At 40.6% G+C, this 16,555-nt stretch overlaps 1 protein-coding gene across 12 annotated transcripts in view; it reads right to left on the bottom strand.

Annotated features, from left to right (window-relative positions):
- The window catches only part of zic6 (zic family member 6), a 101,496-nt gene that overhangs the window by 22,653 nt on the left and 62,288 nt on the right, over positions 1–16,555 (bottom strand). For 4 of the 12 annotated variants that reach the window (XR_007887323.1, XR_007887322.1, XR_007887321.1 and 1 more), the window contains one exon: positions 808–917. Coding sequence is in view for 2 of the 12 variants with exons in the window: in XM_051421036.1 (XP_051276996.1) it covers positions 5,490–6,118; positions 7,987–8,944 (1,587 nt within the window). In the remaining 10 variants the exon portion in view is untranslated. The other 8 variants (XR_007887328.1, XR_007887326.1, XR_007887327.1 and 5 more) reach the window with 6 other exon arrangements.

Here is a 16,555-nt window from a genome sequence, read left to right as displayed (position 1 = left end):
ACCCACTGCATATTGGCTGTTCAGTGATACTCCGTTTTTGGCAAATTCTGCAACAATAGTCGGAGAGCTGAGTGTTCGAGGGGCTTGGGCTTAAGTTGACAGTGGAGCGACCGTTGGGGAGAGTGAATAGGAGCCTAGTTTAATAAGCCCTGGTACAGGCTGGACTACACAGGGGGCTGGCACCGCTGAAATCAGAAAACTGCAGTGCAGATGGGGATGAGAAAGAAATCTAAGATCAGTCTGGATAATTCATAAGAGCACAATGCTGGGACTTCCTATTCACCATTTTATGGTTTGTAAACTAAACACTAAACACATGCATACAATTGTAATGATTGCATTGTCTTACATAAGAACCCTGCTTCTGATGAGGTGTTTTATAGGCTTATTAATTGTCAAGCTGTCAAATTAACACAGGCTTCGACATGAAACAGATTACCTTACTCATGTTCTCAGGAAGACATGAGCTACATGTTAATTTCACTCCACTGTTTCATCTTATTGGCAGTTGCATTACATATTGTTCAGTCCTTTACTCTAGAATCAATCTTTCTTCATTGTAACACTGACTTCATTATGTATTGTTAGCATCACTGACGCCTTGATGCCAAACCCATCAGTAGCCACCATTCTCCAGCTGGAAAGAGAATGTAGAAAAAAACGAAAGCAGCATAGCAGCTGCATCCAGTTTACCATGTGGGGTTGCCATTTTCCATGGACAGAGGGGCAGTGTACAAAAAAAAGCAGATATATGAGTCAAGTTCGATGCATGTTTGGGGGAGAATCTGGTGGAGGACACCTACTTACCATGGAACCACACTGGCAGAGATTAGGGGCCATCATGAAGGAGCCATAGAGGGTGAAGATAGCCAGGAGCTGCAGGGATAGAGATAGATGAGACGGAGGAACAAGAGGACCTGGCAAAAAAAAGGGGAGGGGGCACAGAGGGGTGGATGAAAAGAAAGCAAGTTGGGGAGCAACAGCACCACTGGCTTGACCTGGGGAGGATGGGGGAGAAGCCAGAGATCCAATTAAAATGGCACTCAGTCAGTCAGAGTCAACGCTGACGCAGCCCTAGCTGGATGCTTAAACCGTACTTGGGAAAAGTATGGGAGCCGCACAGTCTAAGTTACGCAAGATGTCATACATGGTTATGATGATGCATAAAACCAAAGACCTGCTGTGACAAAGCAGCCCACCCTCTGGTACACAGCTGGGGCTCAACCCAAGTATGGCATAACAGCGACCCAGGGGGCGAGATAGCAATTCAATGGATTCCAAGGTGAAATGGATTTATTTACATTAAATTGATGCCCTGTATACCCTGTCCAAAATGGCGCCTCTGCTTGTTGCTAGGCAGAGAGCGCAAGAGTAAAGATGGCGGCGGACAAGTGGCAAACTGGGGAGCGGAGGTCTAATCAGTTGTGATTACTGGGGGGAAGGGTGTGGCAGGGTTCAATGATTATGGAATATTACCACAGCTTGGTCAGAGTATACGACGAAAAGCTCACATGCTGCAATCGCAGAAATTCACAGTTTAGGTTGCTGCCTGTTGGTTTTATACATGTCCTCACACAAGAAATGGGAAATCAGTTTTCCATAGGCAAATACACAAGCTTCATTGGGCACAAAACAATGTTTGATCACCTCTATTATGTTTTCTGTGGAAAGATTGACTATTTTTAGAAATGGAGGAGAAAGGGCAGAATGTGACAGTGCATACAGTAGTTGGGGTTTAGAAGATGAGATAGAAATACAGAATCTTTTGACATTACTTTAAAATCAATGATACTACAGTATGACCAAAAGTATTTGATGCAAGCTATTGATAAGGTTGCAATAGAAAGAAAGAGGAAGTGATCTCAGAAATTTCAGTCATCACATCATTCAAGTACACTGATCAAAGCCAACCCAGTCCACCTCAATTTACTTGAAGAAAGAAGCACTTCACAATTGTAATATTTTACAATATCAGCCACTTTAAATGATCTAGACCATCTTATACTACTTAACACTAAATCTTCAACCCCATGAAAATTATCATTAACAGTCTGAGTAGTACTGATGCAGCGGTACACTCTCAGGTACGCATTCACTGCTCATTAGCAAAAACTAATTTGTAAGAAAAAAAAAAAGATTTAAGCAGGACCTGTCCAGGGTGTACCCCGCCTCTCGTCCAGTGTCAGCTGGGATTGGCTCCAGCCCACCCTCGGCCCTAAAGGATAAGTGTGTATAGCTAATAGATGGACAGATTGACGGTTACAGAATTCAAACTGGTTGTCATCTTAGCAAACTTGAAATCTAGATACTTCAACTTGTGGATAGTTTTCATTAAGATGCCTCACGGAAAGCTAAAAACTAAAATTAACTACGGTCAAATCAAGAGGGATTTGCAAAATGCATCATCAAAAATATCTGACTTTCCCAAAAGATGCATCCCCATGTGTATCACGTACAACATACAGTTTTAGCAGCACATAAAATGCATGAACAAGTTCATCAGAGCTTTGCATCAGCTCGAGAACAATTACACTGCAAGCACATAAAATGTAGGCGCTTACTTTGCACGTTTCACTCAGAAATATTGCAGGATTAAAACAGGTTTGCTTTCTGTTTTTTTTTTACTTTTTTATAAATATAGAAAGATGAATGTTGCAACAAAAATAATATGAGCGGCTTGCAGGTTTATCTCGCTTTTATTTTGTCTTACAAATAACAACCAAATAACAGCACCATAACCAAAGTCTTCTGAACTTTTAAAGAACCTAAAGTGTGTTAATATGGTCAACACTCGAAGGAAAACATCTTCTAACACAGCCTCAGAGCATTCATCCCCATGTCTTTCTATAGCCATCCAGACAACTGGCCCTTCATCAAATCCTTTCACTGGAATAAAGAGCATCCTTGTTACAGCTAGTTAGCTGTCAGATCACTGTAAGCATATATTTCAAAGAAATGTAAAATTAATGCACTTTTGACCTGATTTCTTTTTGATATGTGTGAAGCAAATTGGTATATATAATGGTCATCATCCGCATGTTTAATGGTATAAAATGCTGATATCCATATATACAGGTACAAAGTATAAAGCTTTGCTTCTGGCAGTAGAGCAAAGGGTTCCCCCCCCCGCCCCATTATTCCTTATTCATCATAATTGTGACCCATCCGACCTCCACAATAATCAAGCTATTGCAGTACCTTCCTGAGCGAGACAAGGACACTGGAGACTGAGGACACTCAGTGTGTACATCATCTTTAGTTACAGACCATAAAATGTCCCATTAACTGTACTTCAACCTGGTCACTCAGTTTCCAACCACTCTCCCTTTTAGGAGAGTAATATTGTTAGAGAGCGTGTGTAGCCTGTGTAATTTCTGACACAGGAAACAGGGAGTGTAAACTAGGAATGAGTCGTGTGACAATAATAACTCAGTACAGATGAGTTTAGCTCTGCGCCAGGATTAGTAGGGAAACTGAATTCAAGCTTTGCCGATGCTTCAAACAGAAATCTTCTCAGCTTATTTCTCTAAAATAATGAGGTGTTTGTTGGGAATTTACATTCCAGAAGGTAAAAGAAAAACAAAAAAAACAGGCAAACATTAGCAAATATGTCAGCGAAACTGCAACTTAGGTGAAGTGAAGCAAACGTTAGCAGTTGAAAATGAAAACTAACATCCCTTTTAAAAAAATTTTTTTTCCAACTTTTCAACTTTTATCAAAAGCCAAATGAAACAGAACATATATTTCCTCTCTGAGTGCTACTGGGATTTTATAAACAGTGAACTCCAACAAAACAATTAATTCAGACTCAAAGTGAAGAGCTCAAAATTCTTTGAATGTAAAAGCCTTTATAGAGTAAATACAACAACAAAAAAATGTGTTCGCACAATACAATATTTTGAGGCTACATGGGTCATATTTGTGTGTGCAGCTTGCCAACCTTCAAAATAAGACGCTTTGGGGTGTATGTTGGTGTCTGCGTGTGTGCATGTGTGAGACAGAAAGACAGAGGGAGACAGGAATCGAATGGAAATATAAAAAGAAGACTAATAGGATATGCAGTCAGCAAACGTGAGTTGAAGTGGAAACAAAAAAAAAGCACACGTGCACGTGCTTGCTGAAAGGACAGACTGCGCGTGACCTTGTGGCAAGTACACCTGTATCCAGAGAAGACGCACGCGCTCGTGGCGCAGTTAAGAGAACTAAAACCTGATAGAAAAAAGCGAACGCTCTTTGGTTGAAAGAGGACCGACTGACCGTCAAATTATAGCCGGTGCTTTTTAATGAAATTGTAGTTCTTCACATGTCACCGCTCACTCACATGAGATTTAGCTACCTCGAGCAACCCAGTAATGCCTTTGTTAAAGGGCCTGGTCATCTATGAACACAGGACGTATCTTCTGCGCGTGAGAATACCCTCCTTATACAGCCACATTCAGTTTGCACCAAATTTGCTAACATGGCGTACTGGAGATTTAAAATCCCCCCCCCCAAAAAAAAAGGAGAAAGAAAAAAGGCAAAAGTTTGAGTTCACGATGGAAATGCATTGATTGGGTTTAACCACACACGCCTGATCAAAGAGAATATAGACACTTTAATAAAATATAGAATACATAATTAATTATACAGTAGGCTTATGTACAGTAGAACTGTATGCTAATTAAACGTTTTTAATAGTATCACGAACACTGGTTTATGCTCACACTGGTCTTACTTTGCACAGGAATGTGAAATATAGGCTACTTACAAACAAGAATACGAATGTGTAATGAAAAAGGGAGAGAACAGTGGATCTTAATCAAGGGGAGAGAATAAAACCTACTGAGCCTCGCAGTATAGGCCCGGTCTTAATTACAGACAAATCATGCTTCAGGCCCATCACGCAGGCTTGTTAGGTCTCAAAATGTAACTTGAGAAACCATCTTTCATATATTTATTTCATCTTGCGACATACATAAAGACATGAATAATGTTTCTATCTTCCCGACATACATTACACCTATAGTTTACATTCAACAAAGACCCCTACACTTAGGGCTACATTCAGCAAAACGCTTTCCTTTTCACTTTCCAGCAATAGCCTGTAAGTTCAGAAGACTCAACACGCAGATTTCCATTAAAATCCTTTGTCATTTTTTGTCTCACTTGAGATAGATATCTTTAATAATTATGTAACACAGCGAACAATTATAGGCATATACACTTTGTTAAAGTTCCTACAACCCACTGTGGGGAGACGTAGCTATAGGCTACAAGCCAAAAACCAACCAAACAGGCCTCACGACAACAAATAAAGCTCGCCACATTTGCAATGCAAGGTTTCAATATAGAATGACTCAGGACGCGCCACAAAATATTTGATACAACATTCACAAAAATACAGAGAGTAATAGAGATACAGCTGTGAGTTGTATGCTATAACATGAAAAAATAGGCCCCCAAAAACAAAACAAAAATTGGAAGTCGGCCGCATGTGTCCCAACAGCAACTCAGAGAGACGGGATGTTGTTACATTGCTTTGGTGGGAAGGAGTCCACGCCGCTGTGGCATGTGTACCATCCATTGACAATACTTTTCTGAAAGGGAGAAGTGGAGGGGAAAGTCCTTGAGCTCTGGGCAAACGTGTGACCTGTCTGGCCGCAGGGGTACTGGGAGGACTGGGACCTGTAGCCGCCTCTCTGTAGCAACAAAGGGTCCAAGAGAGGCTGTGACCTGTGCGTGGAGTAGTCCAAACTGCTGTCAAACGTGTGATGGAAACGTGACCTCAGGGTCGACTCGTCTCGACTCTCTGGGGACAGGGGGACATCTTGGGTTGAGGTGGGGGGGTGAGAGGGGCTGATCTGGGCTCCATCCGGGACTCGGGTCGACCTGGCCTCCGCGATGTGACCCCCGTCACCGGGACGCGCGTCACCGCTTTTGGCGTCTTGGGCCTTGCTGGTGCAGTGGAGCTTCATATGCTTTCGCAGGGAGCTTGGGTGGGTGTAACACTTGTCGCAGCCCCTGACCTTGCACATGTAGGGTTTATCACTGGAGTGCACGTGAGAGTGTTTCTTTCTGTCGCTGCTGTTCGCGAACCTCCGGTTGCAGCCCTCGAACTCACATTTAAACGGTTTTTCACCTAAACGTGCAAAGAGAGAAATGACGGCGAGTTATGAAAATGCTTACAGGCCCGTGCATGCTCCTTTCTGGCCATATATGCTAATACTGATGCAAGCATGAGTTCATTGAGCTATAACCATGCTGTGGGGCTTTTAAAAGTGACCCTACAAACCAAAATAATGCACATTCAGGCTTCACTCGACACTACTGTGAAATGACTGACCGTCAGCTGTCAGTGAACCACAGAGGCGCTTCTCAGGCAATATCAGCCTCGATGATAGATGTTTAAATAATGGCACATTGTTACAGTAAAATAATGTGCAAAAACTTGCCATGAGTCGTTAAATTATAGAGTTCAATGCAGTTGCTGAAACTTTGGCGGAGTCATGATTGCAACAAGTGAGGCAGTTTCTCTGCGGACTAAATCAACAAGGCTGTAAGGCTGTTAAACATGCATTACATTAGCATGGGCCTGCCACAGCAAACGCAAAGATTTGTTTTTAATTGAGTTATGCATAGAATGAATTGTGGGTATCAAGGTCTTCTAGCTCAAAATTGCCTACAGCTGCGGACTGTCCCCTCTGCACACATGCTGCAGACACTGAGTAAGATGGACTCATAAATAAAACTCTAATAGTTTCTGTTAAATCATTATTCTGCCTTCATGGACGACTGTCCAAAGTTAATATATTTTCTGACATAAATTGTCTTATTAACAACACACTACGCATGTGCAGTTGTGTAACAGCAAATGTCATTAAGCGTCGCTTTTCCTGCTTTCATTAGTAAAACCATGTACACGAGAAGTAAACGGGGGCGCCTAATAAATGTATTTTTCCCACAGCTTTTTTTAGTTGGGCCATTCCCTTCAGTAGTTAATTATATCTAAAATGTAAATGCCCACATTTAAGTATAACTACACCTTGTGAGATTATGTTTTTACTGCAGTGTAGCAGTGTGTGAAAAGAAGAACAACATGAGAATGCACAGTAAATCCTTTTTATAGAAGATATTAGAAACTGTGCTCATATCAGGGGCATAGAAATCCCCAAGAAAGGCACCGTTTTAAAATGAAATGCATTTTATGACATAATTTCACAGCGCTTCGTGACAAACAGGCCCATCAAAGTGATGGGCATTAAACAAGGATAAGGCCATAAATAAATCATCTTTTGAAAAAAAAGGTGACTCATTTTGTTTATATTCATAATTATTTCCTTTTGCTGACCTTTTTATTCCCTCTTTATTTCCTTCTACACCACTGTGTGATGTGCTCTGTTCCTGAGCACAGGGGATGAGTCCCTGGGAGGCAGAGGCAGCGTAACGGCTACGTCACAGCTCTCCGGTGTCCCGGCATTTATTTAATAATTTCACTGAATGAAGTGGGAGAGGCACCCAAACCACTAGGCCTGCAGACTATACTCGTTTGTAACTGGCTTATACTATTCATCTGTGGCTCCTGCGTGGAGCCTGTACAGGTTATTCTCCTGCAAAACCAGGCAGTGACAAAGACGGCAAGCAGCCGCCAGAGAAGCTTTGTATAATAACATTTTTATAACGATTTAGGCCTAAAATAACACCAGCACCATGTGTTCATAATTTAATAAAATTCACAACAATGATAATGATAATAATGATAATAATAATTATAATAATAATAATGATAATGTGACAGTTTCAGCAAACTTCCATAATTAGTTAAATAATGAAAAATAAAAAATATATGTTCACACAGATAAACAATGCAAAACTGATCAATATTAATGAAAGAGTTTGTAAAGTTAAAAATACTGACCACATTTTAATCCAAATGTCACCTATTATTATTATTATTATTATTATTATTATTATTGTGTTGTTGTTGTTGTAGTATGATTATTAACTAACCTGTGTGAGTCCTCTTGTGGATCTTAAGATTTTCTGATCTTGCAAAAACTTTCTCACAGCCGTGAAAGGGGCAGGGAAAGGGCTTTTCCCCTGTGTGGACTCTGACGTGGTTCACCAGCTTGTATTTGGCTTTGAAAGGCTTCCTGTCCCTCGCGCAGTTCTCCCAGTGACAAACGTATTCAGAGTGTTCAGGTCCTCCGACATGCTCCACTGTCACATGGGTGACAAGTTCATACATGCTCCCGAAGGCTCTGGAGCAAGGCAGCTTCCCAGCCCCCTCTTGGCCGTCACTCCACTTACACACCAGCTCATGCTTCACTGTTTGCTTGGAGCACCTGAGGAAAGCGTCGCCTCCTCCACGCTGAATTGCCATGTTGAGGGGCTTGTACAGACCCAGGAATTGTGTCACAAGTTGCTGGCTGTTTCCCTTGGGGTTGATAGTTTGGCCATAAGGGTGAGTCCGGGTGAGGAGGTCGCCAGGTAGACCCAGCATCATCTGGCTGCCGAGATCCCGAGATGCGTCGGTGGAGGCGTGGGCCTGCTCCTGATAACTTGTGAAAAAAGCATGGCTCCTGTTGTCCCTGCAGCCAGGAAAGTCACGATACCTTCCAATCCCGCCATGTTGGTTAGCTCTTGATGCCAGTTGATCAGTGACGGGTGGCATGCCGGCTCCAGAAAGATTGGCTCCAATGATAATGCCCCTAGGGCTGTGCTCTAACCGGTGGCTGGGGTATCCAGAGTCTGAAAAATTGGGAACCGAATGGTCAACATATGCACTGGACCTCGTCTCGGGGTAGTCTCGCAAATTGTGCGAGGGGCAGAGTTTTAAGGAACTGCCAGTGGGGTGTCCCATGTGCTCTCCTGCCAAAGGTGGCAGCACCACGCTGGGTTCAGTATTGCTCTCCCCGGGGTTGACGCAAGAGAGAGGGCAGCCACTAAACCTCGAAAGGCTTGTCATGTTTGGTTGTGAGTTTGGCTATGAGTTTGCAAAATCAAACCAATTCAGCACTCAGGATGCACCTAGAAATTCTGTTTCCATGCTTCCTTGTTTGTATATCATCTGCATGTGAAATTCTTGGCCGTGAACTTCGCAGAAGTAGGAACCAGACTCAATTTCGTTAAAGTTGGTGTGAGTCCCATGCCGTTCACTTTGCCCTCTTGATTTGTGGCAATAACCGTGGTAGTAAAAATGCTTCGAAACAGGCCATGGTGCAATATAAAAGCACAGCAGGCAAACCTGCTTTTAAAAAGGGAGCTTTGGGATTGGTTGGAATGCGCTGTGATTGACAGGCGCTGGGTTTGTTTTAAAAGGGACACGCAGGCGTTCACTGCACGACTCCGTTTTCAAATATCGCAGAGAAAATGCTTTGAAATGTGCCGCGATACCCGCAAATATTGCTGCCTCTTTAACTTCAGGCTCGTTCTTATAAGACATCTTTCTCTAAATCTCTACATTTCAAAAAAATGTTTTAGGGTTAATGTGTAATACTAATGATCTGATAAAAGTCAAGTGATTAAATGCAGACATACGCAGAACACAAGACAATCACAGCCTATCTACCGGCTCTTTTTTCCCCCCACTGGATATCTTGCCAAAGCAAATGTCCCACTCCTGCCCTGCAAGAATAATAGAGAGACTGGCCACTGCGTGTCCAGGCCAATTATTGTCAAGTCTTGCATTTTGAGTGGAGTGCCACATTTGAGAACGGTGAAAGTTAGAGGAAACATATTCTAACAATAAAAATTACTTATTTTAATTTTTTTTTTAAATACTAACAATGCCTTGAGCGTCATTAGCCTATATACGCATTAAGTTTAATGCAGTATCTGTTCATGTAATTTATAAGTTAGTGAGCTCTCATGGAGGTAAAAGTACCTTTGCGTTACACTTTTATTGTATTGTAGCCTACGTGTATTTTCATGACAAGATTTTTTTTATCCTCAAGTCCAAAGAAAAATGAAACTTTTATAAAGCAACAAGTAGTTCTACATGGCGCACTAGACCACCACTATATGATAATCTTATTGGAAAAACTTAATTCGCATTGCCATTTTCCAGCAGTGTCACTGGAGAACACTGCAGAACATGATGTACTATTTTACCTTTGAGCCCTTTTCTATACATAGACCCTTTCTCATTACTCTAAAACAAATGAATAACTATTAGGAGTGCACACCATGCGTCCTGTGGGCTACAGGACAGATATAAAAATTGGTAACGTAAAATGTAAATTATAAAAAGTGACAAACAGCAGTGGCTAGGCTGCACTGATCCTGGGAAACTCAGATAAACTTTCATACTTTGGGGTGCTGTGAGGACAGCAGCTCCACTCTCCTCTCCTCCAGTGCTGCACGTATTCCTGCACGTCCCCTTGCACTTTGGGGTGGCTCTGATTCTATCCGCGCACGTCTGTGTACCTGCAGCAGTTCAGCCAAATTCTTTTATCTGTTGCTTTTATTGAAATCTACACGACGTGGCGTGGGCTCCGGACTGCAGCTTATGGGTTTAAGGTGGGGAAAAAAACCTTCTTATTTCCAAAGACTGTAGCTGTCTGAATTTTCAAGTTTTTCTTAAAAAAAAAAACAAAAAGAGAGAAAAAGAGAAAAAACTCCCTTTTCCACATTGTTATGCTGACGTCACCTGCAGAGACAAAGCAAGGGGCCCACTTGACATTAAATGCCGCAAAATAGTAGACAGGCCCAGAACTGGCCTAATTCCGTCATGATTGTAATGGACGCTTATGTTTGTCAACCTTTAACCCGATGCATTTCCGAAAATGATTGAGGACTGCAGCCATATAAACCGAAAGTTTTCAATCTGTCATTCAGAAAGCATAAAGGACTCACAGACCTGCGCCCCAAATGATTCCTCATTTGCAGCGAGAAGGCAAAACAAGAGAGGACTATGCAGAATAACTGCACTACAGCAAGTGAAGTGTCTGCGCCATAGGCCTGTTTGATAGATGCAGATTATGCTGTAATATTTTGTATGTAGGACTAATATTATTTAAATGTTCATAATATCAAAATTTCCTTAAATGACCAAATAGCTCTTAATGTGCTCATAACTTAATTAGAGTTTAGCCTAATAAGCAGTTTTCCACAAATTACAAGTCTATTCATTTCTCTGCAATACAGCAGACTATCTATAGTAATAACAACATAATCAACTAAATGAGTGCAATTTAATCAGTACATTTATATGATTCAAATTTGCCAAATAAGTTTAGCGCAATATTATAATTTTGTAGGATTCATGATGGTGTTGTAAGTTTAGTTTCACATCGATAAACTAAAAATTTATAAGAGTAATGGACAAAACATATTACGATTATTTATTACTTAGTTGAGCACTGTAAAATTTTTCCAGTATTGTTTGTTAAATCTGACAAAATACACTAAATCTGTCACCATGTGGCGTTTTAAATTTGGAAACCACACATGAATGCATATACAACTTGAGTTTAAATATCTACATTTTAACAAATTTTTAGCATTTTGACATCTGCAGTCCCTTCCCACCCTCCAGCTTTATGGGTCCGGTCATGTATGTTGGTTGCCTGACAGGCCAGACAAAATCCTAGTGACTGTTGCACACAAAATATCACTCCCAGCAATCAAAACATTCATGTTAGGGAATACTCTTTACATCCATAAGGTCCAAGTCACTCCCAGACCAGTGAATGTCGAGCAAATGAGTGACAAGGCGATATGGAAAGACGGATTTAAGCAGAGCACAAATGCCAGAGGTACAGCATATCGCCATGTTGTAAACTGGGCTGAAAAGACATCAAATTTTATTCCTTCGTGGCGATGAGAAGAATTTTTTAAGTAACACTCATCACCTTTTTTGGGAAAACCATTCGCACAAAGTCAATAAACACATACACACACGTTTATAAATATTTGTGTATATCCATAATAAACTATTTCCAGTCTGTATAAGAATCACCAGTTGTTACACTTGGTCACTAATGTCAATGTAACACAAGACATGACAAAAAATAATAAAGCGAGAGAAGGATGGGGAGCACAAAATTATTTCATCAAGCATCCAAATCTCTGTGTGACAGAGACATAAAGTTACTGTTTGTTCATATATGTGGTACAAACAGGAATGCCTACGTGTGTGCATTTATGCATGTGTGTGTGTATGTTTAGACAACTGAATGCATTAGTGTGGAGTGTGCTGAAATATTATAATTGATGAGGGGTGGCAGTGCACAGTCTTGCCATGACTTTATGAAATTTAGATGAATTAACAGGTTTGGGATGGGTCCATTTGCAGACAGATGCTCCAGTAAATCACAGCAAGAAGTCAATTAGTCCTCTCCATCAGCCATATGAAGGCAAACACCAAGTACTGTACCAGTCACTCAAGACCCAACTGACCATATCATTTATGAAATATAGATGACGATCTGTGCAGTTATTATTGTACCATATGCAAGCATAAACCTGTGTTTAATAGCACAAAGCAAATACGGAATGACAAAACATTTCTGAGACTGTGCTTCTCCAGTGACAAACAAAAAACAAACACATATACAGCAGAAAAATATACCCAATAGCAATGCAATAAAGTCAAACAATATATCCACATTACAAATAAATTGTCATTCGTCATGTAGAGCTCTAGTATCTGTGACTAAAATCATTATCCGCTGCTACACTTGCACAGAAATCTAAATTAGAATTTGATATAGGCTACATGTATTTCAAAATAGAACTCTGAATGCAAATATTTGTTTTGTGAAAACACAAAGCATTCGGAAAATAAGTGGATGCAAATGTTACATGCACAGTGTTCTCGCTAAAACAAATGTGAGCCAAAACGGTTTCTTATTTTATTCTGAGAATGTATGAAATCTACTTGTTTATGTCGTGAATGAAGACCAGAATTTGAGCCTTTATATTGTTGTGGGCTCAACAGAATGTAAAAGAACTGAGGAAAGTGTTGTGGAGAAGCACAGAGAAGCACACGGAACACAGTGATGAATTATCATATTAAATGAAGGCACAGACATAGTCTGAGAGTTGGGATGTGTCACATAAAACCACAGCAAAAACCTGCAAGTTGTCCATTAAAGCAAAACAATCAATCACGGTATCATTCACTTAACTGTGCCGTTGGGATACATTGACTGTTTAAAATGTAAATACACATTCACATACAGTGGTATTTGATAAATGGGAGTAATGCTGGGCTATGGTTCTGCCATTGTTTTAGGGAGATGAAGATTTCTATTTTGTCTGGTCACTATTGAGTTAACTTCAAGTCCACAAACTTGTCTATAGCACTAGCGGCCTGAGCCAGCCAAGCATAGTGTAGGCTACAGGCCAGACAGCGAGGACTGAAAAAAAAAATACTCTACTTACAGTAGCTGTAAGAAAAAATCCAAAAGATTGAGCTGCTATAGGCCAATTTGCTCATATAAGAAGACAATTATCATGCATCTAGGTCATTTCCCAAATTATGCCCTGAAATAAGGTTTACAGCTATTGACTCCAACACATCTAGTTAGAATAAATGTATAAATGTGAGTTGTTTACCATTTAGGCTGATGGTTATGTTCTGCTCTTTTCCAACAGCATGGGCATACTGTCAGAGAGGTATGCACACTACAATATTGTGATATTTTAAGGTAACGCGCATGCTCAGTTAAAAGAAGATTATGTTATAACCAATGGGCTATCCCAACGCCCAATGAGGTAATCCCAGCAGAGATAACTAAATCATCAAATTATACAGAGTCCTGTAGAATATCCTGCTATAATTTAGCACGTTGCATTACGCCTACATTTAAATCACCATTAAAGATGTTCCACTGTCGGATATTTGAACCAAAGAAAACACAGGCCTGGTGTCATATTCACCTAATCTTTTTTTTTTTTTTTTATGGATTTGAAATTCTGCAGATAAAATAAATATACAAAATCGTTTGATTGCAAAACTAGAAAATATAACTGTCCCAAATCTATCAGAATTAAATTAAATAGATATCTCAAAAAAATAGAGGTGAAAATGTCAGTGAGCGGAGGGCGGCAAGCTCGAGTAGCGGTGTAAAATATTTTGGGAGAAAATGGCTGGTGTGAGTGAGACAAACGGTTAACAAAAGTGCAGCTCTATAAAGCTCTCCTTCCCCCTCTTTTAAAGTTTCCCCATTTTCTATTGTCTAGTAAAAAAATATTATCAGTGCACCATGGCAGGCTGCTCCTCTCAGGCAAGAAGAGGTCGATTAAAAACAATAAAAAAAACCAAACAAAAAAACAAATAGAGAATTAAAATTAGATAAAGAAATAACCTAACATTCTGCCAACCCTGACTCTCTTGGTTTGTTTTGATGCTGGGGAAAGATATACAATTAGAAAATGCGTGTCCCTCTCGTCAAATTCCACATTTGCAGAATTAATTAAATGGCCTAATAAAATATTCAATAAACACTAGTATACCCGAAGAGATCTGCAGTAGCCTAGTTTTAAATTTAACTCTCGAGCAACAGTTGCTTTACATTAGGCCTAGCTGATGACAGCTCCCCTTTTTCCCAGCAAGAGCTCAGTGCCTACGCTGCTGCTCTGTCGCTCACAAACATTTGTGACTCATCTAAACCGTGTTTTTGAATTATTTCATAGTGATAATATGGCTGCAAATACACGGCACATAACCTTAAGTGGCGTATGGAGCCTTCACGTTTCAACAAGCCAATAAAATATGGAGGGAATACAGAAAAACTTAACAGGCTGCTTGTCACTTGTGAAAGTTCAAAAAGGTCGCCATAAATCTCATACTGCAAAACTGCAAAGGCAAACTCTGTTAACTGTGTGTGTGTGTGTGTGTGTGTGTGTGTGTGTGTGTGTGAGCGTGTGAGTGCACGCGCATGCTGTGTGTGACAAGACGAGTGTGTGTGTGTGTGTGTGTGTGTGTGTGTGAGAGAGAGTGAAGGGGGGAGTAAACTGTGAGAGGCTATGCCTTAGTGGTGAGAGAGAGAAAGAGAGAGAGAGAGAGAGAGAGAGAGAGAGAGAGAGAGAGAAAAAAGGGGGAGAGAGAGGGAGGGAGGGGAGAGAGGCAGACAAACAGAGAGAGAGCAGCTTACGGAGGAAAAAGAGATGAAGTGAATCTCATTCGTCGTTTTGCTTCGAGATAAGTTGTTGAGGTTATGTACAAAAAGAGCAAGTGTTGTACTAATGCGCACGACGGCCATAAAAAAACAGAGGTATGCAGGTCCTTCCAACAATTAAATTACCATATGAGTAACAGGCCTAAGAACCGAGCAGGCTATGTTCACTTCAAGAAAACGAAATCCCATGCAACCTCCACGGGCTAAATATAATAATAAACTGTAGATTTACACACTTCCACAGTACACACACACACACACACACACACACACACACACACACACACACAGGCCTACCTCACACCCGCTCTGACACAGAGAGACTACGGATAAGTTAGAAAACTCACCTTTTCAATCTATAACTCTTTCTCGAGGAAATGTTCTGGAGTGAGTGCGGTAGGATGAGGGCGAAAGCTGAATGAAGGACTGATTTGAAGATTTTTTTTTTTTTTTTTGGGTCCAGATCCCCTAAAATAAAGAATGTGAGCTCCTTCCTGGGGCAGATTGAGGGGGGGAAAGGATGTGAAAGGCTTGGAGTTAAAAAGCGCCGCTTGAAGCACTCAGCGCGTCTCTGAACTTGATCAGATTTTATGTGTCCTGCAGCGAGTCAGCGGCAGCCCTGTGAAACTTGCTCAATGGCACGAATTTTTGGCTGAGCGAAAAAATCTCAGGATATTACAATTACTGCCATCTTTCTTTCTGTCTTTTATTCCTCCGTCTTACACCCTATAGAGCTTTTGCAAAAAAAATACCCCCCTCCCCTTTCAAGCGGCTTCAAGAAAGGCACATTTTGGAACTGTGCCAAGTACATTCAAGTTTTCAGTTAATAAGAGCAGAAAACTGGTCACATGAAAGAGAAAAATAAGTCACTGTCATATAAACTTATATAGATAGATAGATAGATAGATAGATAGATAGATAGATAGATAGATAGATAGATAGATAGATAGATAGATAGATAGATAGATAGATAGATAGATAGATAGATAGATAGTGGTTTCAAAAATCTAACAAAAGTTAAAACTTGCCTTCAAAATATATTGGAACTTTTTTTTTACACACTAAATATGACAAATCAAATTCATTTCATGTTGCACAATAACTTCGTTAACGCTAACACTTTCTGTTAAATAACATAAGTTGTTTAAAAAGCTCGCACTGGGTATTATATACTGCACAGGTTATATTTCTTATCATTTATAAAACTGTTGGGCAGTTTGTTGAGGAGTGTAAATCACGTAAGGCTGCATGAGACATGCGCTACACATAACACACACAGGATCTGCGCTAGAGTGCTCCGTTATACCTGCAAAATAATGCCTGTAAGAGCCAATCAAATGAAACCAATTGAGACGACCTGCCATCTTCAATACCGAACCGTGCCAATCACCAGAAATCTAGCCAATTAACACCCTCCTTCGTAGTCACGTGTCAGAGGGGTAGCCGAGCGC

Source organism: Dicentrarchus labrax, unplaced genomic scaffold (assembly GCF_905237075.1).
Source record: "Dicentrarchus labrax unplaced genomic scaffold, dlabrax2021, whole genome shotgun sequence".
Classification (NCBI taxonomy): Eukaryota; Metazoa; Chordata; class Actinopteri; family Moronidae; genus Dicentrarchus; species Dicentrarchus labrax.
Note: the sequence above shows the minus strand (reverse complement) of the source record. Positions and strands in the feature narration are given on the sequence as shown.